General features: G+C 24.8%; 1 protein-coding gene across 1 annotated transcript in view; it reads left to right on the top strand.

The window, feature by feature from the left end:
* Positions 1-26,677, top strand: part of LOC129611584 (fibrillin-2) — a 105,814-nt gene that overhangs the window by 55,368 nt on the left and 23,769 nt on the right. Inside the window, exons 10-18 of the mRNA XM_055524792.1 lie at positions 6,421-6,549; positions 6,652-7,308; positions 7,456-7,809; positions 7,936-8,253; positions 9,810-11,705; positions 13,080-13,641; positions 13,767-14,043; positions 15,017-15,119; positions 15,548-15,879. Of these exons, the coding sequence (XP_055380767.1) occupies positions 6,421-6,549; positions 6,652-7,308; positions 7,456-7,809; positions 7,936-8,253; positions 9,810-11,705; positions 13,080-13,641; positions 13,767-14,043; positions 15,017-15,119; positions 15,548-15,879 (4,628 nt within the window). The remainder of the gene's footprint in view (positions 1-6,420; positions 6,550-6,651; positions 7,309-7,455; positions 7,810-7,935; positions 8,254-9,809; positions 11,706-13,079; positions 13,642-13,766; positions 14,044-15,016; positions 15,120-15,547; positions 15,880-26,677) is intronic.

Genomic DNA, 26,677 nt, shown 5'->3' with positions numbered 1-26,677 from the left:
AAGGATTATGAAAAGGATAAAAAATAATTTTTTTTTTTGAATCGACACTTGAAAATTTCGGGTTTATTTTTTTGTAATAATTGCACTTTGAATGGCTTATATATGTATGTATATGTATAAAAAAGTTTTTTATTAATGAAATTTAATAATTAATTTTTCAAAAAAAAAAATTTCAATTCATAAAGGAGAGTTCATTAATTTTGGAATTTTAAAACAAAAATTGTTTTTTTTCATGAAAGATAATATTTGAGTCTCAATACAGTGCAATCTCTAAGTAACAAACTTTCATGTAAATGATTTATTTCGTCTGAACCAATTTTTTATACCCTGCACTTCGGGAAGGGTATATTCATTTGGTATGGAGTTTGTAACTACTTGAAGGAGTCATCTGCAGTAGGGATATATATATATATATATATATATATATATATATATATATATATATATATATATATATATATATATATATATATATATATATATATTCTTGCTCAACGTAAGATTCTGCGTTGATTTAGCCATGTCCGTCCACCCGATTGCACGATAACTCAAAAACGAATAATACAAGTGAAACTAAACTTTCAGAAATTGTTTCTTTTGTGCCAAGGACGGACTCTATTGTTATTGGACCAATTTGGCCAACGAGTTCGGGAAGCAGCCATACAACTCAAAGAGTTTATTTCAAATATTTCAAAAACTAATAAAGTATAAATACTAATAAATATACTAATAAAGTATAAATATGAAATTTTGTATACATGTGTCCAATTATATTCTACACATGCTTTAAAAATTTTAATCGGATATCTGCACCGGTTCGGGTGGCTACCATATAGAGCTATTTAGCTTGTTTTTTTCTACCTCTTCTCTAATTCAATTTAAATATAAAAAATTGACAGTAAATATTTTACCTTTTATAATTTTTTATCCTAAAAGTCATGCAATTAGCCGACGAAAATGATTTTCATACAAAAACAACTCCTTTTAGTTTTTTTTTTTCTAATCCTAAAAGTATGCAATACAAATGATATATTTTAGAATAATTTATTAAAAATGAAAAGCATTCAAATTGGTGATTTTAAATATTGTAGTCGTTTTAATAAATTTAAGAGATATTATATCGGAAAATGGAACATTTTTATGAATGAAAATTTGATATTCGAAACAAAAAATTGAAATTCTCTGGGAAATAACCCAATCACAACTACAAATAAGGGTTTGTTTTATTTAAATCGGGGACAACAGTGTAGCTTAGTAGCTTTGTTTGATTTTTAATAATGATTTCTTTTTTAATAAATAAATTCTTTTCAGGAGTTTCTTTAAAAAGTATCAATCGATTAAAGCAGTATGCGGGATCGAATTTACTGTGTGAGGAATTTCAGAGTAATATTATTACTGAACTGAATGCAAAATTTATACTTATACTTACTCCAACTGAAGGGTCCGCATCTAATTTGCTGAAGAAAAAAAATTTATTATTTTACTTATTTCAAATCCAATGCTATCTGTGATATGCAAAGGGTTAAGAACGTTTTATAAATAATGCTGAAGAGTACAATTAATATATCTAATATTCGTATGAAGTTTATTCAGGAAACAAAATCAGAAATATTGGGTGTTAAAGGTGCAAATATTTGCCATAGTGTTAAGTGAAACTAAAAATCATAAAAATAATTTTTTTTTTTGATTGGATTATAAAAATTCATGAATTTTTATAATCCAATTTTTACGGAATATTTTTTTCAATAATCGTAATGAATGGCTTAGAATAAATTATGATCTTTGACAACTCTAATCCTAATATATGTATATGTAGTAACGTTATTCATTTAATTGAAAAATAATTATTAATAAAAAATTAAAATAATCTCGTTGTATTGCATAGTTACGCTACGAATATTTGCCGAATAATGTAAATTGTACATTTTTTAACCGATAAAGAGAGATGTGTACATACAACATCATGTACTCGTATGTAGTTAGGTATATATATGTAGGTAAATTAATTATCAAGTTAAAATTCTATGATAAAATTGAAAAATTTTAATAAATTTTTTAAACGTGACACTATAATCTATGCATAGTGGCAAATATATTGAAATTATAATGGAATTTTAATTGATTTTATAAAAATTAAAATCTACTTTGATAACAATACTTGAATGAATTTTTTTCGTTTCATATTTCTAGAAAAAAAATAAATTTTTTTTATTGCAATTTAATTGAACAGGTGATATGAAAGGTATATAAAAAAAATGTAATCAGATCAAATTCGCGTTTTAAAGCTCAACAAGTTCAATATGAAAAAATTTCATTATAAATGTATAAAATAAAAACTTTTTCATTAATTTATTTATTACATTTTTAATTTTAACAATATGTGACATTTAATTAAAAATGGTCATGTGTTTAATTTTATTTTTGTTTTGTGTTTGAATTTAAAAAAAAAATTAAAGTTATTTTTGATTCTTTCATAATATGCACATATTTTTTATAAATTCATCTAAATCATTCAGATGAGAAAATTAAATTTTAATTCTTAATATTAGATTTTAAATTTTTAGCAAAATTTCTTACTAAATGTACTACCATTTTTTTCTCTATATAGCAAACCATTATATGTACCTATAATAGATGAGCAAAAAATTAAACATATAGGCTAATACACCGAAACCGGTAAATATTAAAATGAAAAAATCATTACTAAAAGCTACTAATTTCATAATCTTCTGTAACACTTTCGCACTAAACCATTGTTATCGCGTATGTACTTGTATTGTATATGTATTTACACGGTCTGTTAACGTATTCACACGGTCTATTAAAATTCTATTAAAAAATAAATATCCCGACTATTGCCCTAAATTTAAAACTCTTTCAAAAATTAAGTTAATATATTTTGCATACACACATATAAAAAATTTTAAATCAAATTGTGTACATACATGTTTACATACATTATTTTCAATAATATTTGTTACATGACGTAACATCACGTTTCTTTCAAGAATTACTCGGGTTCTTAAATATGTAATTTAAATTCAAACTATTGGAACTCGGTGTATAGGTTGAGTAATAGCAATATATAAAATTATTTCATTGTTGATAGTTTTATTTTAAATACTAAAATTGGATAGGTTGTTGTTTTAGTCCTAGATAAATCTCGTTGTACTCTACTTCAAATCTTGCTAAAGAGCAAAAATTCAAACACTTACATATTATATAGCATAAGTGGGTTTTGAAACTTTTATTCTTATATATTATAATTTTCTCCACTATATTAATAGATTTAAAATGAAGTACGTATTTGAAGATGGGAAAAATTATTTCAGTTAGGACATAAATTCAGGAGTTTAAAGCTAATTCAGAATTTCTTTTTTATACTAAATTCGATGTTGGTAATATATGTATAGCAAACTGCGATACTAACTAGTTCAAATAAGTTTGTGAAACGAGCGCTGTTCCATTTAAGTATTAAATATTTTCCATATTCCTCAGCAGGAAAATAAACAATCGAAATCCGGTCATGTTTTATTTTCACGTTCAACGAAATACCAGCGTTTTGTTGCATTTTATGCATTTAGAAAAAAAAAAATGGTTGTACCATTCATGAACACCATGCTGAAAACATTTGGAAAAATTGAAAAATTACGTTTTTCCTTTTGCTTCTTGCACACATATACACAAATATATCCATGCATATGTACCTTACATTGAGAACGATTTTTTTGAAAACAATATTATAGGATTGTCTTTTACTGAGGAGTTTCAAGTGGAGGTTGTTATTAAATTTAAAAAAGCAAAATTTGAGTACATTTTTTCATTTGGTTTTTTTGTTTTTTTGGTAAGAAGCTTATTGCTTCTTAGTGTTTTATTTTTCTATTCAATGATGTTTTGTATGTTGTCATAGGAACTTAAAATATTTCAACTTGATAGTAATTTTAATAAAATAAAGGCAAAATTCTTTAAAAACATGGAAACGAAATTATAAGTTTGTTAAAATTACGTTTTGATTTCAGAAATAAATGTGTACGTATTTTTTATGTTTTAATGGAAGCAATTTAATGGAAACAATATTATATAAAAATATAAAAAAAAATTACTTCAACTTGGTTGAATATTCATAAAAATAATCAATTTTTAAGCGTTATGAATTTGGAAACCGAAAATTCAAGACAGATGATAAAAGAAGCTTATTTGCCCGCATAGTGAAATATCCAGTTGGATTGCTTTTATAGGCACACTTAAATGTTCTAAATCATTAAAAGGAGGAAAACCCGCGTATTCCATTTAAATGACTGGGGAGTTTTAACTTGTAGGGAAAGGAAAAGAATTAAAAGAACTATGTCTCGAACTTTATGGTTTAGGAGGTGTAAAAAGTGCAATCTACAACCAATAGTAAAACATGGTTTATAACCACTAAGTTAGAGTTTTAAGCAAAAATCAAAATTTGGAATGTTATTTTGTATGAAATTTTGGAAATGCAAATGCTGAACTGAAGCTCCGGTAATATGTGCTTTATAATAAGCAATTACGGTTTAATTAAATTCCATATACTATTACATAGGGACAAACAATTCTCAAAATATAAATGAACATTTATGCTATGTGGTTTTAAAGTTCCTTTTATTCGGTGCTAATTTGAATTGAACCAAAAGGTCCCAACAAAATGCTTAAATTCAATAAATTTTTTTTTTAAAATCTTGATAAAAATTATCAATAGAAGATTTTATACAGGTATATCCTTGCGATTATTTAAACCATTTCGTGTAAATCCTTAAAATAGAAGAAAAACAAATTGCATAGGGAAAAATGCTAATCTGTAAATACATAAAAGCATAAGCCATAATTATTATTAACATTATAATTCTGGGGAATACAATAGAAGAAGACTGTAGAAGTAAGGTTTTCAAATTTATAAGGATTCATAATTTTTAATTTTTTTTTGTTGTTTTTTTTTTGGTTTCACTTAACGATTAGAGAAAATACGCGATAAGTAAATAAAAAATAATGTTTTTTTCTTTTCAACACGGATAATAAAAATTTTTTTTTTGCATCAACGCTATTGTGCAGCAACATAAAAGCTTTTCCCTTCAATTTTCCTGCTGTTGTGATATTTATAACACTGCTATTCATTTCTTTGTATTTCAATGCCAAGAATATTTTAATTATTTTAAAGAAATTATGAGATTAATAATTTTAATAGGATAATTAGTTAACATAATGGCATAATAAGGAGGAAAAAATAAAAGAAATGAAAATGATTCATGGATTACAAAAAAGACAAAAAATAAAAAATTTTAATGGAAATTTTAAACGCGATTTTGAAAATATTTTGTGGAATTTTGTGAATTTTTTGTACATAGGCTATTTCTAATTTAAAAATATTGTACACACAAACATATATAGTGGGTATATAATAATGAATTCAGAGTTGAAAGACTAATGAGAATTTATTGTTAATGAATTTTAGAGGAATAAAATATATATTTAGAGATTTCAATTAATTTTATACAAAGTGTACTCCAGTTTAGATGAGGGTAGCTGGTTGCTTTAACTCAAATGATCAAAATATGCAGTAAATTTTTTCAATTGCTCAATAATAAAAATTTTTCGATTTTAACAAAATGTAAAGCAAATGTGTAGCGAGTAGAGCGTTATGTATAAGGAAATTGAGAAATTTTGAAGGCAATGATGGTTTTGAAGGCAAAGCCATTTGTATACATAGGAATTAAAAAGAAACTAAGAATAGGGAGATTACTTTTCTAGTTAATTTTTTTTTTAAAAATTAAAAATTTTTTTGCTTGTATAGAATCAGTAACTGGAACTACATGCAGCAGGAGCTAAATTCATCTGTTAGTGTGTGAATGACTACATTTCGAATAAAGAGATGAGTTCTAGAGATTTTTAAAATAGTTCTAAGACAATTACATAGCTAAATGTACCTAAATTTTCTTGTGATGTTATACGGTATGAAAACTAAAGCAAAACCCGAATTTCCCAGACAATACTTGTGTTACACTAACTAAAATCTGAGCTAAATTTTAAGATTTTTAAAGTACATAGTCTTTTTAGTATTTTAATTAGGCTTTTTTTAATGTAACCGAAGACATTTTTCTCAAAAATTAAATTTAAAAAAAAAAGTAACCTTTGAAACAAAAATTCTAAAATATTAAATGTAATTTTTTTAAACAAGACCATTTTTAAATTTAAATATTCCATTTTCACAATTTAAAAAATATAAAAGTAACAAAATATTTGTGCACCATAATAAAATTTTCTAAATGGATTCTTTCTGCAAATTAAGCTCGTTATAAGAATAAAAAATTTTTTTATTAAGTTACAGGATATTTGAAGTAATCTGAAACAAAGCATTAAAATTGTCTTTTTAATTTTAATTTTCTTTTTCATTTATTTTAGATATTAATGAGTGTGAAAGAGAAGAAATTTATTCGCAATGCGAACATGGTTGCATAAATTTTCATGGTTCATATAGATGTATTGAACCACCAACAACTGAATCATCAATATTAACAACAAATATTCAGAGTGAAGTGACTAACAATGAAATATTAGAAGAATCTCATTTAAATATAAGAAAACAAAATCATGAAGATGATGAAAATGATGATGATGCAGAAGAAGAAGAAGAAGAGGAAGAAGAAGAAAATAACGAGGAACGGGGATCAAACAACAAACATTCAGAAATACCAACACCAATTGTACAAAACAATTTACCAAGAACAGAAAATGTAATTGAAAATGATTGTGGCACCGGTCTCCGTAGAAATAATAATAATGAATGTGTTGATATTGATGAATGTGCTGAAGGGACAAGTGGTTGTGAACATTGCGAAAATGCTCATGGTGGATTCGAATGCACATGTCCTGATGGTTATGAATTAAATGATGATGGAAAAACATGTCAAGATATCAATGAATGTGAATTGTATTCCGCTAATGATGATTATACTGATGAAAATGGTAATAACGAACAAGAAGCATACAGAATTTGTTCACACGATTGTGTTAATGTAATTGGTTCATATCAATGCAAATGTCCAGATACATATCATTTACATATCGATCAGAGAACATGTATTAAAGATTATTGTGAAGATTTAAAAAATCCATTATTAAATAAATTACAATGTTCACATGAATGTATCGATGATCCAGATACTGGTTTCCAATGTAAATGTCCTTCTGATTATCAATTAGATAGTAATGATATGAAAACTTGTTTAAAATTATCAAGTTCAATTGCAACGGAAAATAATAAACCAACAAATCTGTTTGTTATTGATAGTAGTAACACTCATACCAATGATATTTCAATAAATTTGCATGATAATTCTATTGATAAGACTAAAGTACGATTAGTAGAAGAAATAGAAAGAGAAAATGAAGAAGAAAAAGAAGAACATGATAATAATGTTGATGATGATGATGAAGACGATAATGAAGAATCAGTTGGAACAAATCATATAATTGATTTAACTAGATCAAATCAACAAGAAGATAAATGTACTGAATTGAATGGTAATAATGCTTGTTATCCTGGTCAATGCATAAATGATGTAAATACACCTGAAGGATACAGTTGTGAATGTCCTCAAGGTTATGCGAAAATAGAAGGACGTTGTCTTGATATTGATGAATGTGCAATTGGAATTGATAAATGTTCACATTATTGTATAAATTATGATGGAACATATAAATGTTCATGTCCATCTGGTTTAACTTTATCATCTGATGATGATAAATCATGTATTGATATTAATGAATGTGAAGAAAATTCACAAATTTGTAATACTGATACAAATAATTTAATTTGTGAAAATACACATGGTAGTTATAAATGTATATGCCCAGAGGGACAACAAATTCAACCGAATGGTGAATGTAAACCAATTGTCGCAATATCAAATATAGATCCATGTACAATAAATAATGGCGATTGTTCACATATATGCAGATCATATGAATCTGCATCATCAACAAAAGTTATATGTGAATGTCCTGAAGATATGGAATTAAGTAAAGATAATGAAAGAATTTGTATTAGCAAAAATCCATGTGAAAATAACAATGGAGGATGTACACAAATTTGTAATCCAAATAGTAAAGTCGATGAACATTGTTCATGTAATAAAGGTTATATTCTATCAGATGATAAGAAAACGTGTATTGACTTAAATGAATGCAAAAATAATAATGCCGGTTGTAGTCAATTATGTAATAATTTAGAAGGTAAGTTTAATTTTCTGATTTTCTTTTCCACTTTTTTTACTAACCCATTTTAATATCTTATTTATTTAAGAAACTTTTTCATGTTTTACAAGCATTTTTAATGCAAATAATGGTAAAATGGAAATTTTTTTATTTTGGTTAAAATGGTTAAGTATAAAAGTAAGGATTATAACATTATTTTTTTCTGTACTTTCAATACCAAAATGAGAATTGAATTCATAAATTCATTTTCATAAGAAAAAAATAAATACTTTTTGCTATTAAAGTCGAACTAAAGTAGATTATTACCCTTTCTATGGTTATTTTTTTCATAAAAACAAAACATATCGCAGTTAACTCTCATAATATTACGTGAAGATTTCGGTTTTATTTTCGATTTTATGTAATAAATGTAAGAGATCACGTATATATTTTTGGTATTCTTTATTTGTTGCGATGAAATTGTTAGTAGAAGGATAGTAAATAAGGTGATATAAGTTTTAAATATCATTGGACCGGAAATTAAATGCAGAAATTTTTGAGGTTTTTCAATTGATTTTTTGTTATCGTATGGGTATATCAAAAGAAAAACTAAGTCCTATTTTATTTTTAAATTTAAAATTATGAAAATTTTTAGATGAGTTCATGTTTTTTATAAATATAATAATACACGTATAATAATAGTTTCATGGTTACTCTGATAAAATAACAGGAAATGTGATGGTCAAAATTTTAATAAAGAATATTCTTTCCGTTTCATGTATATTTTTTTACATGCTTTTTAGCAAAGGAAATTGAAAACGGTTTTTATCAATAATTAATTTTTACTAAAACAGTTTAATCGCTAAAAATTTCGTTACTTGTTTTTATTTTGCGATTTCCACTAGAAACGCTCTCTTCAGTAATATTATTTTCCGTGAAACTCCATAGTGAACCGTTCTAACCCTTTCTAGACCATACATAAAGTTAATGCGATATTTATGAGGTTTATTTTGAAAATTGATTTAATTATTATTTTTAAAGTAGTGGAACAAGAAAATAGTAGAAGGTTATTGGTTTTCAAAAATACGAACAAACTAAAAGTTTTCTTTATGACTTCCGTTTAATTGCTGTTTCTTTATTTACTGAACTAATGGTTCGTTACAATAAAAATTTCATATTTACTGTATCAGATCCTCTTGATCAGATAAGAGCTTAAGTTATTTTGAATTCAAATAAAAAGATAAAATGCTTAGCATTAATATTAACAGTTTATCGGAAATAATTTTTCTTGTTCTGATAAGTTTTTGGGGTGATTTACTTCAAAATTACAAATAATAACCATTTTAGGTCAAGGAACACTAATTAAAAAAAAAAAAAATTAATAATTTTTGCATAAAAATAACGGCTGTACATTTAGATTACCTTGAATAAATCGAAATGTTTTTAGCTTTTATTTATAATTTTTCATTTTCATAATTCATAATTTCATTATTTAACCAAAAAAAAAAAAAAAAAAAAACAAAAATAGAAACTTAAAATTCATAATATTCATTTTAATTCATATTCAACATTCATTCATTAATCCATTTAATTAGGTTCATTTGAATGCTTATGCAAAGATGGTTTTAAAATGCTTTTATTGCCAAATTTAACAAATGCATGCATCGACATTGATGAATGTACACTAGGTTTGGATAAATGTAAGGAAACGAATAGTATATGTATTAATACAGAAGGATCTTATCATTGTAAATGTCCAAAAGGTTTTGAATTAAATTTTGAACAAAATAAATGTATAGATACTGATGAGTGTGCTTTAAATAATGGAAATTGTTCACATATATGCATTAATTTGGTTGGAGGTTATCAATGTTCTTGTCCTATTGGTCAAATATTAATAGACGATGAAAAAACATGTGATTATGTTGATGAATGTAAAATCAGCAATGGAGGATGTTCACATGAATGTTATTATTCTCTTGGTGAAGTAACTTGTCTATGTCCAACAGGTTATGATTTAGATAATAGTCGAAAAAATTGTATTGATATAGATGAATGTTCCGTTAAACATGGTCCGTGCTCTCATAAATGTATAAATACAATTGGAAGTTTTCAGTGTTCATGTCCGATAGGCTATCAATTGGATAATAATGGACTAAATTGTCATGATATTAATGAATGTATTGAGAATAATGGAAATTGTTCACATATTTGTGTTAATTTTTTAGGTTCCTATAAATGTGTATGTGAACTGGGATTTATGTTACAAGCAGATCAACATTCTTGCCTTGATTTAGATGAATGCTCTGAAAATTATCATGATTGTTCACATATTTGTATTAATATACCCGGAGGTTATGAATGTGCCTGTCCATCTGGATATGAATTATCGGAACAAAGTAAATTTATTTGTATGGATATCGATGAATGTCAAAAAAAGTACAATGGTGGATGCTCACATACTTGTATTAATACTGATGGCTCCTACAAATGTGAATGTCCGGAATTATATTCGATTGGAAATGATAATAAAACATGTTTTCAACTTGACGAATGCCAAATCGGAGGAAAAGAATGTTCTCATGATTGTGAAAATATTATTGGAGGTGGTTTTAAATGTTTATGTCCGCCTGGCATGAATCTGGGTGCTAATGAACTGACATGTGTCGATATAAATGAATGTATCGAAATAGATAGTAATGGAGGATGTTCTCACTATTGCGAAAATACTGAAGGATCATATAAATGCAGTTGTCCCAATGGATATATATTAGGGGATGATAATAACACTTGTTATGATATTGACGAATGTCTAGATGGCAATGGTGGTTGTAATCAATATTGCATTAATTTTGGAGGAGGTTATAAATGCAAATGCTCCAAAAATTATATATTATCAGAAGATGAAAAAACATGTGTATTTCAAAATCATTGTAGTGAACATAACGGTGGATGTTCACAAATTTGTCATTCATTAAGTGATGGACCAAAATGCTTATGTAGAGAAGGATTTATTTTATCAGATATTGATAATTCAACATGCTTAGATATAAATGAATGCGAATATCAGAATACGTGTCAACAAGAATGTCGTAATACAATTGGTTCATTTGAATGTATTTGTCGACCAGGCTATACAAAAGATGCTCTTGATCAATGCGTTGATATAAATGAATGTAATTTTATGAATGGCGGATGCTCTCGTGAAGCTGAATGTATTAATATACCGGGAAGTTTTAAATGTAATTGTCCACAAGGTTATAAATTGGCTCATGATGAAAGAAATTGTTTTCAAATTAAAGATTATTGTTTCCCTTTGAAAGCACCAAGAAACGGAGACATTCATTGTACAAGATCAAGACATAAAACTCAATTGTATTATAGAACAAAATGTTCGATGTGGTGTAATCGAGGATTTAATTTAGAAGGTTCATCGACTAGATATTGTAATGGAACTGGAGAATGGGATGGTATTGAAAGTTTATGTGTGCGTAAGTATTTTCAATAATGTATTCAATAATTAAATAAAGAATAAGTAATTGGTTGAAGTAAAAGAATGAAAGTAGAAGGTAAAATTAAAATTTCTGTAAGTTGAAAACTTATGTTTCGAATTTCATTTCCATTTCACTTAGTAGCTTTAATGTTTGCTATATTTATATTTTCGCTTTTAAATATTATTTCATGAGACGTTTTTGTTGTCTTCAAATATTCACGAACCCATTTTATTGCGTAAATTCATATAATTTCACTTTGAAAAACACATACAGTGTCCACATTTACATTTATTTTATAATTGCTTTTATTACATATATATACATATATATGAAAATCGCTTCATTATAGACATACATACATTTTGCATTTTATCAATAAATCATTGCTCACAATAATAATTGAACTTTTAATTGTAATAATTGAACCTTTTGAAAATTACCCTCTATGTAAGCGAATCGAAGAAATTGAACTTATGACAACACTACTATTTTCCAACTTTTTAAAATTTTAAAATATTTCGCCTGAATTTTTGAATATGTAAAGTGCAATATTTTTTATTAAAAGTACTCTAGAATTTTCTACTGTTGGGAATTTTCACATAATTTTACATTTTATCTAATTTTGTTAATCTTTAAAAAAATTTTTTGTAAAAAATTATATGAAATTTAACAAAATTTATTTAAAAATTTGTGCTTAAAATTCTTAAAAAATGCAATATGAAGTAGAAAATCCATACTTAAAATTTAATAAACCAAGAATAACAAATCTTTAACATTTAAATTAAATACCTCAATTTTATTTGATAATTTATGACTAAAACAAATTTTAAGTGAAACAAGAATTGCAAAAGACAAGGAATACGCTAAATGCTCCAATTGCAATTATCAGTCGTTATGACCAGTTCGTATATTTCTCATACATATGTATATTCCAAATCCTCAACGCGTTAAAGCAAAAATTATTAAATTAAAATGATTCATCCTTTTTTTTTGTTCAAATTGTTAAAGTATAACCTTTTAGTGGCATCTTAATTATGAATGAACTCTACTATATCCCGTAGCCCAGATAATTCACACTTTTCTTAATTTATTTTTATATAATATAAAGTACAAAGATTCTTTTATTCCTCTCAACTTTATCTACAGCATGATTATATGTACCTCATACCGTTTTATATATGTATACAGAATAATTTTGCACAAAGGATAAAAAAAAAATAATATCCTTTAGTTATTACCGTATTTTAACTTTAACCGTATTTTAATTTATGTGCATTTCATTTGAAAAAAAAAAACTAGAAAAAATTAATTTAAATATTTTCTTTTTTTTTCATTTTTCATTCTACTTTTTTATACATAAAAAATTTATAGCTTTATCATGTCCTCGTTTACCAAAACCACAATATGGTACAATATTACCATCAAATTGTATTATTGGTAATATATTTAGTGGTGAACGTTGTTTATTACATTGTCCATCTGGTTATATACCAGCTGGAAAACGTGCAGCAATTTGCAATGCAGATAAAACTTGGTCAACAAATTCAACCTTAGAATGTATACCATTAAAATCAACTGTCACCGGCAATAGTGTAGATAATATTAACCAACATGCATCATCGTCATCGTCTTCATCATCATCATCAGCATCGACTGTTGTTTCAAGTGGAAATATTGATTCGAGTGGAAGTAGTGGTAGTACAGGTGGAATTATTAGTAGTAGTGGTGGTATAAGTAGCGGTAGTGGTGGTAGTATTGGTGGAAGTATACATACAGAAACTACCAGTAATATAAATCAAATACCAGGAATTAGTGGAGTTAGTATTCAACCGTATATAAAATGCCCACAGGATACAATTTTATTATTACCTGAAGGACAAAAAACTATATTTATAAGACTTCAACAACCAAAAACAAATGTTGATTATTTCAAGTAAGTTGTTAATTCAAATATTTTATCCTTACAAAATAATGTTTTTTTTTTTTTTTTAAGTTTTTAAATTTAAAAAAAGAACTATGTATAATACTAATAAAAAAAAATACTTTTTCATATTTTAGATATGTTGATTCACATCCTGAATGGGCTAAAAATTTAGATGCACATTTACCAGTTGGTGTTCACATAATTCGATTCCGTGCACGTAGTCCAAATTCAAATTCAAATGCTATTTGTAGAACAGTAATAACAGTTAAAGAATCTCATCCACCAAAAGTTGTTTATTGTCCACCATCCTATGAAATTCAATTAAATCCTAATGAATCTGGAAGATCAATTAAATGGAAAGAACCAATTTTTGAAGCAAATAGTCATTTAAAACAAATTTATAAATCAAAGGTGAATAATTAGTAATTTTTGAGATCAGAGATTTACTTCCTACATTCTTCTGTAATATTGGTATTTTTATGTTCTGAAATAATATTCGTTTGTTTCTTTGGTAACACAAAATTATTTTTTTCAATTCTCTAAGAAAAATCGGAATTATCCTTTGCAAGCAACAAAAAATTGCTCTTTATATTGTTTTTTTTCCCCTTTTTTATGCATGTGCTCAATTATTATTACGTTTATGATTTCAGAAATTATTAACGAAGAAGATTTTTTTTTACTGTGAATTCATTTTCTTTATTATTCAATTAAAGAATTTAAATTAATATTTTCCATTTTGCAACTTCCTCTTCCGTTCAAAACATAATGAAATTGTAATAAACAAAATATTTTTAATTGTTTGTTCGGTAGAAGAATTGCAAAATTACAATTTTAATTTAGTGGTTTATTGTATATAGTGAAAAAAAAAATATTAGTCGTAAACTTAAAAGATAATTGTGTGGGAAGCGAAAAAAATTACAATGTAAAGTTTTTGAAATCATTTTAATTTCAATTTTAATTTTATTATTTTGTCTATGCTTTTATAAAGTTAAGAAAATGATTCTGCCTTGCGATATTTAATAAACAAACAATAAATTCATTTTGATTTGGTAATGAACAAAAATAATTTTATTTAAGAATATTTAAAAAAAAAACTTTAAATACGTCTTGTCCAAGTGTTGATATAAGATTTCTAATAAATTTCATTTAAACAGGAAATTCGAAAATTTCGGAAATACAAACTTTAAAAAGTTCGTATTCTACTTAAAATTATAAACTATTTCATAATTTCGTGCTTTTATTATTAATAGTGTTTAAATTTTTTTTTGCAAAATTAATTGATCGTATCTCAAATTTTTAACACCATTTGTAACATATTAAAATATTAATCATTAGTCATCCTAATTATTATAAAGAAAAATTATTTTTATTATTTTTATTTTAGGCACCCGGTGAAGTTTTTGGACCAGGAATACATAATATTCTTTATATTGCAACAGATCGAGATGGTCAATCATCAAGATGTGAATTCAAATTGATTGTCAGAGGTAAATGCGAAATTGAAAAAAGTTTGCACATTAAAACTATACAAATTAGATTAAAGTTCATCGGATTAAAGATGATGTATACATTTAAAATTATATATTAATGTAGAGCTATGGATTTAAATTATCAACTTCAATAACAACAATTGAAATATTTTTAAAAAATATTAACGAAAGAACAGTAATCGATTTTTAATTACTTGCACTGGAAAGGTGGGATGTAGATTTTCGAAAACTTACTAATATTATAGTTGATTATAGCTTTATATTTATGTGGTTGATGAGCTGATTTGCTATGATCTTAATCAAAACAATTTAAGCGGGATTTAAATCAAAACAAGTCATAGTATATTAATATTAATACTTTTATAAAAAAAAATCATTCTATTATTATTTTAATATTTTTCATTTCTATAATTTTATACTTTTAGCTAATGCTCATAGGCAAACACCATCTGTAGTAGGAACATCAGGCGGTCATTATTCAAATGCACAACATCATCATAAAGAACAACAGCAACAATCACAACACCAGCAACAATCACAACATCAACAACATTCACAACAGTCACATCAATTATCAGGATCTTCATCATCATCATCATCATCTTCATCATTATCATCTTCTTCAACATCAGCTGGTAAAGCACGTGGTATTGTAACTGGTGTTGGTGGTACTTTCCAAGCAACCGGTTTATTAAATCATGAATCATATTTAATATGTGCTGGTAAACCAGCTATGAAAATTGAAACAAATTATCCTGTAAGTAAAGTTCGATTTTTTTTTAAAAATTTAAGAAAAAGTAAATTTAATCAATATAATAATAATTATAATAATATAAATAATAATATTTATAATATAAAAGATAAAAAATTATATAACAATAATACAACAATGAGAAATGATAATTTATTACAAAAACCACCAAGACATTTGATTGATGTTTATCATTGGTTGGTTTAATAGCTAACCAAAAAGGAATATAATTGCGACAAAATAATCATTTGGGGAAAAATAATAATAAATGAATATTTTATTTGACTTCATTTGACATAGTATTAAATTATTTAATAGGCTATTATTAATTTATCCTTATATTGTAATAATAACATGAGTAAATTTAAAATAACTAATTGCTATATTGTAGTGATATTTCATAAAAATGTTAACAATAGAATTAAGTAGATTATATACAAATTATGTTTTATTTGAGCTAAAATAATTATTTAAAATGATAGAAGAAAATTTAAATTAAGCTTTTAATAAATAACAATTGCTGTCTTTTATATAGTGCTAATGGCACAAAAATTATGATTAATTATTGTCATTGTAACAAAATAACTTAAGCTATTTTTCTTATTATTAACGATTTTTCAAATTTTTTTTGAAATTTTATCATGATAATTAAGTGTGTACATAAGTAATATATTTGATAATATAGTCATTAATTATGTGCAAATGTATGAATTTATAGTTGAAAAATTGTGTATTATGTAATAATTTGTAAAATAGTTTAATTCAAATAGAGATGACAAATTGCTTGACTTTTTTACATTCACAAAAATTAAATGTTTAGTAGATCCTTATAAAACAAGGTAATAAAGAATATTCTTTTTTATATTAACAAATTTTGTGGAACAATATAAGTTATCAGAATATCGATACCATTTCATTTCAATATTTTAAAATTCTTTTAAATAATTTTCTAAGAACAACAGAAAATTAAGTTCTTCCATTATTTTTCCTTACCGTTGCAAAATGTTTGTTAATTCAGAAAGTGAAATTATTTTAGCTCCAAATTAAATTCAATTGTATAATGTTTTCTTAGAAAGCATGCTTCATTAGTTTAATTTTTATTTTTATGTATATAATGTTAGATTTAACTCACGACAATTTCTAACAGCTACTAAGTTGCATTAAACTAAAACTTTTTGTGTTCAGATTTTTTAAAATTCATATCAGTCACAAAGTGCGTTATATTTTAAAAAATTTCGCATCAGTGTAGAAAATTAATCTAAATTCATTGTGTATTTAAATTGTAATTAAAAGAAATTTACAAAGATAGAATAAATAGAAGCTACAGTGACAGAAGCTACAACTTAAATTGTGCTTTAAATACTTGTTAATTTTCTTTTGTATTGTGAAGAAATCACGTTTTCTTTTAACAGCTCGTTTAGTATTAATTAATTTTAATTTTATTTGGTACTCACTCTCTTTTCTCTAAGTAAATGTTTAGAGATCTCAAAATTTTGTTTTTTTGTATTATTTTTATTCACTTGTCTTAGTATAAGTTATTACTTTCAATTTTGTGTATGTACTCTTTTAAATTTTTTTTCTTTATTCTTTTACTCTTTTAAAATTTTTAAATTCTTAAATTAAATCAGTATTAATATTGTTTTACCCATTAATTTTCATTTATTTTTGTGTATTAATAATATTAAAATTTAATTATTTAAAAATTTTTGTAGATCACATTGTTTAGGGCAAATGCAGTCTTGTTTTTAGCAAAATAATTGCACGTTATAAAATTTTCAGTGTTATTTGAAGGGAACAGTAATCGGATAAAAATATAATTTCCAGTTTCTTGAAAAATTTTTTTTTTAAAATTTGTAGTTATTTATGAGAGTAATTGACCATTTTTTTTGATGAATGACAATTTTCTAGTCTTTTCAACTTAAAAAAAATTTCTGAGTTGATCACTAATAATTTCGCTGCTTAAACTTAAAAAAAATTTAATAAAAAAATTTATAAGAAATACAGAAACTTTACGATTGAGAATGGCAAGCTAGTAAGAAAGCTAGTAAGGGTGGATTAGTGTATCAAGGGAATATGTTATATTATTTGTTAGTCTTCTAGTTTTACTTTGTCAATGATTTATACTGCGCATTGATTATCATACTTTTTAACTTTTTAAAGAAAATATTATTAAGATTAATCATAATAGTAGAATACTAACCAAAATCATATTTCAAATACTTCTATTCATATTTTCTAATACCAAGTTCTACACCCTTTTTAATCTGTTTTCCATTCTTATACTATTTTCTCTGATCAGCCAACAAGAATAACCTTTTTCAATAATACAATGTTACAAAATTATACAATGTGGTCGACCATATATTTTTAATATTATTAAAATTAACAATATAATTGTCTTTCATTATTTATTTAAAATTTATGTAATTAATAAATTAATATTTCATTCATAAAATAAAAATTTTTTAAATTTATTTGTTTTTATTATTATTAAACTAAATAGCAATTACTTATTTAATAAAATAGAAGATTTTTTTTTTAATTTAATATTAAAAATATAATAAATGTGTAAAATTATATAACGATTGATTAAATGTTTATAAATAAATTTTTAAATAAATTTAATATTAAATATTTTTTCTTGTTTTTTGTGTTGTCTTGCTTTTTTTTTTGTTTTGTGCACGTAAAGAGAATTTTTTAAATTTTATGTGTTTTGTCATTTTAATTTTATATGTATTTTTTTTTTATTTTTTATATTTTGTATGAATTTATAAATTTTTTTTTTTTTTGCAATTTTAATGTTTGTATAAAATTTTAATTATTGTTTTGTTTATTATATAATAATTTTAAAAATATATATATTTTTTTTAAATAAAAATAAATAATAAATTGAATAATTGTTTGTTTTTAATTTGTGTGCTTTCTTTTTGTTTTGTTCGTTTTTTTTTGTTATTTATTTCAACCATTAAAAAAGAGTTTGTCCAAAATATTTTAAATAAATATGTGTATTATATTAAAAATTATATTATATTTAGAATATAATTATAATATATGTATTATAAAATTATTATGGTAGGCTTGTCACCTACCTAGTAAAACACTCAGTGACGCAAAAAATTGCTTTATGTTCATCTGCGATATTATGCATGAGCCCTATTGTCCTCTAAGACGCGAAGTAGGATACCCAATCAGTTTTTAATAAAAAAATATTGTAAACTATATAATATTATGGACAAATATATTAAATACGTAAATAGTATTATTGATGAACTCAATCAATTTTTGGATATACACTGAATTTTAAAATCATGGATAGTAAAATATACATAAATCTTAATTTTGTCGGAATACAATTAAATCTTTCTACATTGTCTGATGAACAAAATTCGTTTTATAATCCCCGTTTACCAAATCAAATGATCTGCAGTTAATTTGACGTTCTTAATTTTAAATCTAAATTTTTAACGAATGTAAGAATTTACTTAATTCACTTTGTTCCATTAAGTCAAAAACAAACAAAGTTAACACTAACTCGACATATTTTTTGCAGACAAAAATTTTAGTATGAATTAAAAAAAAATAGGAGAGAAACATCAGAATGTTAGTGGAAAATTATTATTATTTTGAAATCAAGAGTACACAGCTAACTAAAGTAGAATTGGCAGTCTACATTATATATTTGCTTACCAAAATGTTTAAAAAAGAGTAGATTGCATATTCTGCGTATTTTGCAGTTCCGGCAGACGCCCAATATCCCCGAAACTCATTTGAGACATATTTTACGTATTGAAGTAGGCAGTTTAATTAAAAAAAAAAAAAGAAATTGAAAAAATTAAATTTTCTCCATTTTTATAATTTTAAATGCAAAGTAGTTTAATCAATTCCGAATGTAGGTTTAAAAGAGTTAAAATATTCTTAAATCATTATTTTTCCCCCATGATTTGTAATAAAATATTTCATTTCTAATATTTATTTATGATATTTCTTAATATTAATATAAAATGTTTTTTATTTTTTTCTCGTTCAGTTTTTAATTACAAACCTGTTTACAATAAAAATGTTTTTATAATGAAAAATTTTAAAATAATTTTCCAACTTTTATATCGAAATCTATAAAATTGAAAAAGCAAAAAAAAAAAAATCCCATAACTTTGTTAAGTAAAATCCATTTATTTAAGTACACACTTACTTTTAATATTGTATTTATATCCTCGTTTTAAGAAGTTATTTACTTTTAAAAGTAAAAATTAATTAAAAATTTTTTTTTGAAATGAAAATCGCAAAATCATTAAAAAGTGAAATAAAAAGAGAGATTTTGTTTCGTTTCGTTAAAAATGAGGCAGATGGTAGTGTGGCAAGAAGGGAATGAAAAGAAAAATTTTAACACTTGTAAAAAACAAAGAAAAGAAAAACATAATCATCGTTAAATTAAAAAATTTCATGGCTTTATAAAATCGTAAAAAAGCGTAACAAATTTTAACTCCTTAAATTACACCATCATTGTTTTTTTTTGTTACTCCTTTCATTGCTGCTCTTTTGTTTCGTGTAAATTCTTTAGCAAAAATTGTTTTTGTTTTTACCATTTTTGATTCTTTTACATTTTTCCCAAACTTAGTTGAGAAATTAAAATGTTCTCTTTTTTTATACAAAATCGTATTTTATCGTTTTCCGATTCTCAGAATTTCAATATTTTTACGACAAATTATTGAGCTGGTTCATTACTTAGACAATTTTTATTTATTGTGTTTCGTTCGTAATGTTACAGCAAATGTTTAAAGAAAGTTATTAAATTATAAAAAAAAATTTATTTCTATGGATACAATATTGACGAAGGTACATATTTCAAATAGAATTATGGTGCAATTGGGTGCAACATTTGATTTTTTTGTTAAAAATCAGTATTCATTTTCATTAGTATTATTTAGTTAAAATTTGCACCATACACAAAGGATTTAACTAAAGGGTAAATTAGGAGGGTATTTTTGCGCCTAATAAAGATTTTCGGGATTCTAGGGTTCATTTAGAGTATTTTTGAGCGTAATAAAGATTTTCGGGATTCTAGGGTTCATTTAGAGTATTTTTGAGCGTAATAAAGATTTTCGGGATTCTAGGGTTCATTAAGAGTGTTTTTGAGCGTAATAAAGATTTTCGGGATTCTAGGGTTATTTAGGGTATTTTTGAGCGTAACAAAGATTTTCGGGATTTTAGGGTTCATTTACAGTATTTTTGAGTGTAATAAAGATTTTCGAGATTTTATTGTTCCATTTAGAGTATTTTTGAGCGTATTAAAGATTTTCGGGATTCTCGGGTTCATTAAGAGTGTTTTTGAGCGTAATAAAGATTTTCGGGATTCTAGGGTTATTTAGGGTATTTTTGAGCGTAACAAAGATTTTCGGGATTTTAGGGTTCATTTAGAGTATTTTTGAGTGTAATAAAGATTTTCGAGATTTTATTGTTCATTTAGAGTATTTTTGAGCGTAATAAAGATTTTCGGTGTTCTGGGGTTCATCTACGGTATTTTTGAGCCTAATAATAATTTTCGGAATTCCAGGAAATTAGTGTTTGTGGATAGCTTACTTTTAAATTTTAACTTAAAGACTTAGTAGACAAGCATTTCTTTTAAAAACCAGGATAACATTTTGTGATCTTATAGTTATTAGACTTATTTCATACGTTTTTCGCCCCCTCACTGTAACATGAAATAAATATTATATAAATTTACTTAAAATGTGTAAATGCATCCTTAAATTTATCATTATCATAAATTTCAATCACAGATATGAGATACGTTTGTAGAATTTGTAAGAATAATATAGATAATATTGCTTTCATTCACGGTAAAATATCTTGACAGAATAGAGACTTAGTGTCTTTTGAAATTTTATCCATAAGATTAAGTATTTACGCGTTTGTATGAAAAAGTTTTAATATTAATGAAAATTTCTTTTATGACACAAGTTCAAATCTTTTTTCTTTCGTTTTGTAATATAAAAGCATATTGAATTTATTGAGTTTATATGAAGAATGCTATTTTGTTGTGAACAAGAATATATAGTATAAGAATTGTGTATTAAGAATTACGTTATTTCATCACTTTTAATCCTTGAAATGAACTGGATTTGTCGTAAAAAGGATATTTGATCATTCTAATCACTTAATAACTACTTATGAATTAAATTTTCTTTCAGAAATAATTGAAATTTTAGAATCAATTATAACATGTGCTCTGGATATATTATTTAAATTATATTAATAAAGTTAATCATTTCATTTTGAATTCACTTGACTCTAAGCAGGATCTAAAGGAAGAGTTAGCAAATGCTTCGAAAGCAGTGTCAAAACAACTTAAAAATTTTTGTAAGGATCCCATGAGTATCTTTTTGAAAGTGTAATGAAATTTTTTATTAGCAAAATTCTTATTCTTTTTAAAATAATTTTTTTAATCCCACGGTCATGTTTTAAGGCACACCTTCCAAATGCCCGTTAAACAATCACAAGACTGAAGATGGTATCTATTAAAACGTTATCGAATATAGTTATATAGAACAATGACCCATGAAGAAGTCATATAAAATTTTACAAATTGTACCTTATAAATCGTAATGTGAGGAAGTCTTAATAGACTGCACAGTTGAGGTAAGCCACCTGGAAATCACTTAGGGGCTAGCGAAGATGAAGACTGACACTTTATTAATTAAGGAAGCACTTGAGAATATGGCTGGAAACTCTTGTTACGGGCGTTTGATCTTCGCAGAGTTTTCGAATTAGTAAGACTTCGAGAGAGAATTTTATATGAGGAGCTTGGCACTGAAAAAAAAATTTTTTTTCGCAAAAAAAAGTAGGCGGACGCATTTTTTCCAAAAATTTCTTAGATTTTAGTGAAAAGTCATGATTTTAGTGTCATGTCGTATTGTTTTCGATTTCCAAGGAATAATTTCGAGATACGGAGTCGTCTATCTTACAATTATTTATTTTTTTTCGAATTTGTGATCAATATCTCAGTATACGATATGACCGCCTTTAGTGCGAAAAATTTCTATAATTTTAATTATATTTTAAATTTTACTCATAAAAATTACGCGATTAAATTGAAAATTAATAAGCCTTGATTTAAATTCAGTCTTATCAATTTTTATTAAATATAAGTGAGAAATTGTCATATCATCCCAGAAAATATTTTTTACTTTCTACAATGATTTTAAGTACGAGACATTCGATTTTTTATGTAATTTTTTTTTTTGACTTGTTGCCTTTTTCCCGTATAAAATTTATTAATAATTTAAAATGAAAAGAAAATTAAATTAAACCATTTGTATATAGTCAGCATGATTTTTTTTGATTTGAATGTTTTTCAAATAATCGGCATGAAATTTGTTTTCGAAAAAGAAATTTTCTTTTCCCCAATATTTTAAAATAACCGAATTTTCTGTCCATGAACAGTGGGAGTTCTTTATTAGTTTTTGTTTTGTATTTAGAGAGGAAAAGGCAAACAATTTAAATATATTGTATGAGTACATATATAAGAAATACCCATGGTTGTCTTATACCCGTACTTTCGGACCTACTTAAATATAGAGAAAATATGTGAGGACAACATAAAATAAAGTACGTTTTGAAATAGGTTTTCTAATTTTTTTTTGCCTGAAATAAAAATTTCTAACATGATTTTCGTGATGATTATTTGAGAGCAACACATGTTTGTCTGGGCCTTTTTTTTTTCTTTGATTATTGCTGACCCACATTTCAAAACCAGTTTTCAATAAAAGTATATAATGACTGGTCATTTTATTGTTAAAAAAAAAACAAAATCATTTTATTTTCATATTTAAAAAAAATTTAATAAAAAAAATATAAGAGAAAATTGTATTAGGAAATAAAAATTTGAAATATTTTACCCATATGTGGGTAAATATTTGAATGACGTTGCGTGATTGTGTGGTTCAAAAGGAATTGTTACATTTTTTGATTTTTGGATTATATTTTATGTTCGAAAGTTGTAAAATGAATTCAATAATTAATGTAAACGTTTTAATTGAAAAATAATTGAAAATTCATTGGAAAACTATTGAAGAAAATAATGTTATTGTAATCAGTTATTGCAAGGGAACCTTTTAAATTAACTTGAATTTTTAGAATTTTAATTTTATTATTTAAAAGTTATTATTTAGAATGAATTAAAAGTTGAGGGCTTTTTCGGTATTACATTATGTGCTACAAGTTCTTAATCAGAACTAGAGACAGTTTTTTGCAATATTTGAAGTATTAAGTTTGACGCTACTACATTTGTGTGACGCTACTATTTTTGAGTGTGAGAATTAAAATCAGCTGTTCGTTTAATTAATCAATTTCAAATAAAGAATTAAAAAGAAATTGAGAGCGAATTTATTTAAAATTTGTTGAAAACGCAATTATTTCATTGCATAAATGAAAAAAAAAAAAAATATAAATTACAAATTAATTTAAAAAATTTAAGAAATTTACTTTGGTAAATCTTGCCGCATTAGCTACAGAACATACTGCATCATAATATTTCAAAATCGAACCCTAAAAATTTGCAGTTCTTCAATAAAAAACATATTGCATATCAAATCTAATTAAGAACTGAAATACCGAAAAAGCTGAAAATTTGCAATTTTTGAAATTGTTTTACAAAACGTTTAGCATCCATTTTGTCCATATTATTACTGTTATATACTAAGCTGTTATATTATGCTTAGATTTAAGTCGCTAATATCCATTTCATCAGAAATTTCTGAATTTTTATTTAAAATTTGTATTTTTTCATTATATGCGGAAAGAAGTTTTATTATGCTGAAAACATTTGCACAAAATTTATAATATTTGAAAAATTAATATTGAAAAAATTAATTCTGAATTTATTTTAATTAAAATATCGCTAATATATCTATTTCTTTTCATCATTTTATTTCTATATCGTTTTTTCAATGAATTGAAATTTCATATGATTTTCTATATGGACATTAAACGTATATGTATGTGTAATATGTATAATAAAAATTATAAACAAAATTTCAGATAAATCACAAAAAAAAAAAAAATTTTATAATTATTAGTCTATCATCAGAATATTGATGAAATGAAAGATGAAATGGATTAGAACAAAAATCAAAGTACGGATTTCATACAAATTGATTAGATAAGACCATTTTCATTTTCTCAAATATATCAAGTACCCTATACATATTATAATACGAATATATTCCTGTAAAAAAATATTTTTTTTTTGAAATTTCAGAAATTAATATATAGTATAACATATCTAATATATAAAATAAAAAAATATATAATAAGAGTTGCCGATGTATTATAAAATTGTAATATATGAATTTGAATAGCATAAGAGCACATTTGGTTTTTAGCGCGGTTATTCTCTTTGCATTATTCTAAAGATTATAGTCACGTTAGTATGATGACTAAATTATTTTTGAGAATAAAGAGATCTTAATTAAGATTATAGTGTATTCGTTTCTGATCTAGTAGTTTTCAATTTTAGTTTCATGAAATAGCAAATTTAGTTTTGACGCCGATTTAAGAAAACGCAATTTGGATTTAATAAATTTTTCAAATTTTTGATTTTATCCATATAATATTAGATTGAAAAGTAGTGGAAAATTTCTTTTAAACCTCAAACCTCTAATTAGAATCCTAAATGAAGACTGAATGCGTATGCTAGTTTTACTAATTTAATTTTAATTTTTCAATTTAGTTAACTGTTTTCATTTATAAGTTCGTCTTTGATTTCCATAAAAATTTCAAAAATAATATTGCGTTGAGCGTTAAGGTAATCGATTGCATTTACCAGTGTAGTTAATTTATATTTCTCGTGCTAGTTAGATTTGGATCTTTATAATTTGAAACTTCTGTAATATTGCTGTAGATGCCCATATGAATTGGTAACCCTTACTGTTATTTATGGTGTATATTATTAATAATCGTATATATGTATATGTGCATAGTGAAGATGAAGATTAATGGTAAATTCAATCAGGAAAACATTTTTTTTTTCTCTCGTTATTTTGTTTTCTTTTTCTCCTTAATTCCTTCGTATCTATATATTTTATATTCCATGATACGATGACGTCCAATATCTATGAAAAAAGGATATCCTATCTCTCTGTTATCAAAAATAACTAGATATGTATATGTAATTTCTCAGTATGTTAAAAAAGAAAATCATATTGTACACATTGAAATTAATTTTTATACATAACTAGTTAGTGCCGGATTTAAAATAAAATTATGAAGTTCATCCTTTGACTATGAAACTTGATGAAAATGTTACTGGCATGGTGGAATTTTATTAAGCGAATGCGTAATTGAGTATGGTAGAATATTGTCGATAAGTTCGTGTAGTAGAAGTTAGTAAAATGTTGGGGATCCTTTACTAAATGAATGATTACATATTTTAAAAAATTTATTTGTAGTTAGAAGATTTTAGATATTTTCGTATATATAGAAGATTTTAGATTTTGTAATTACGAAACGGTAAATATTAAATATTAAATAAACTAAAGCTATTGCCTGTTGTGTTTGCTACACCTATTAAAATCTCATACACTAAATTTATGATAATTTCAATATTATTGCTAATAATCTTATTAATCGTCAGAATAAACCGGACAGAATTATATCTGATCGAACAAATATAGTCAAAATCATATTTGGTGTACGGAATCATATGATTCGTGGATATCCAGTATTCATTTTGACTTGAGGACAGCAGCCAGACAATTCAATATCCCTTGAATTTTTCACTGAGCAATAGATTACTTTGATAATTAAA

Source organism: Condylostylus longicornis, unplaced genomic scaffold (assembly GCF_029603195.1).
Source record: "Condylostylus longicornis isolate FDR11 unplaced genomic scaffold, ASM2960319v2 ptg000053l, whole genome shotgun sequence".
Classification (NCBI taxonomy): Eukaryota; Metazoa; Arthropoda; class Insecta; order Diptera; family Dolichopodidae; genus Condylostylus; species Condylostylus longicornis.
This window is presented reverse-complemented; position numbering and strand designations above follow the sequence as displayed.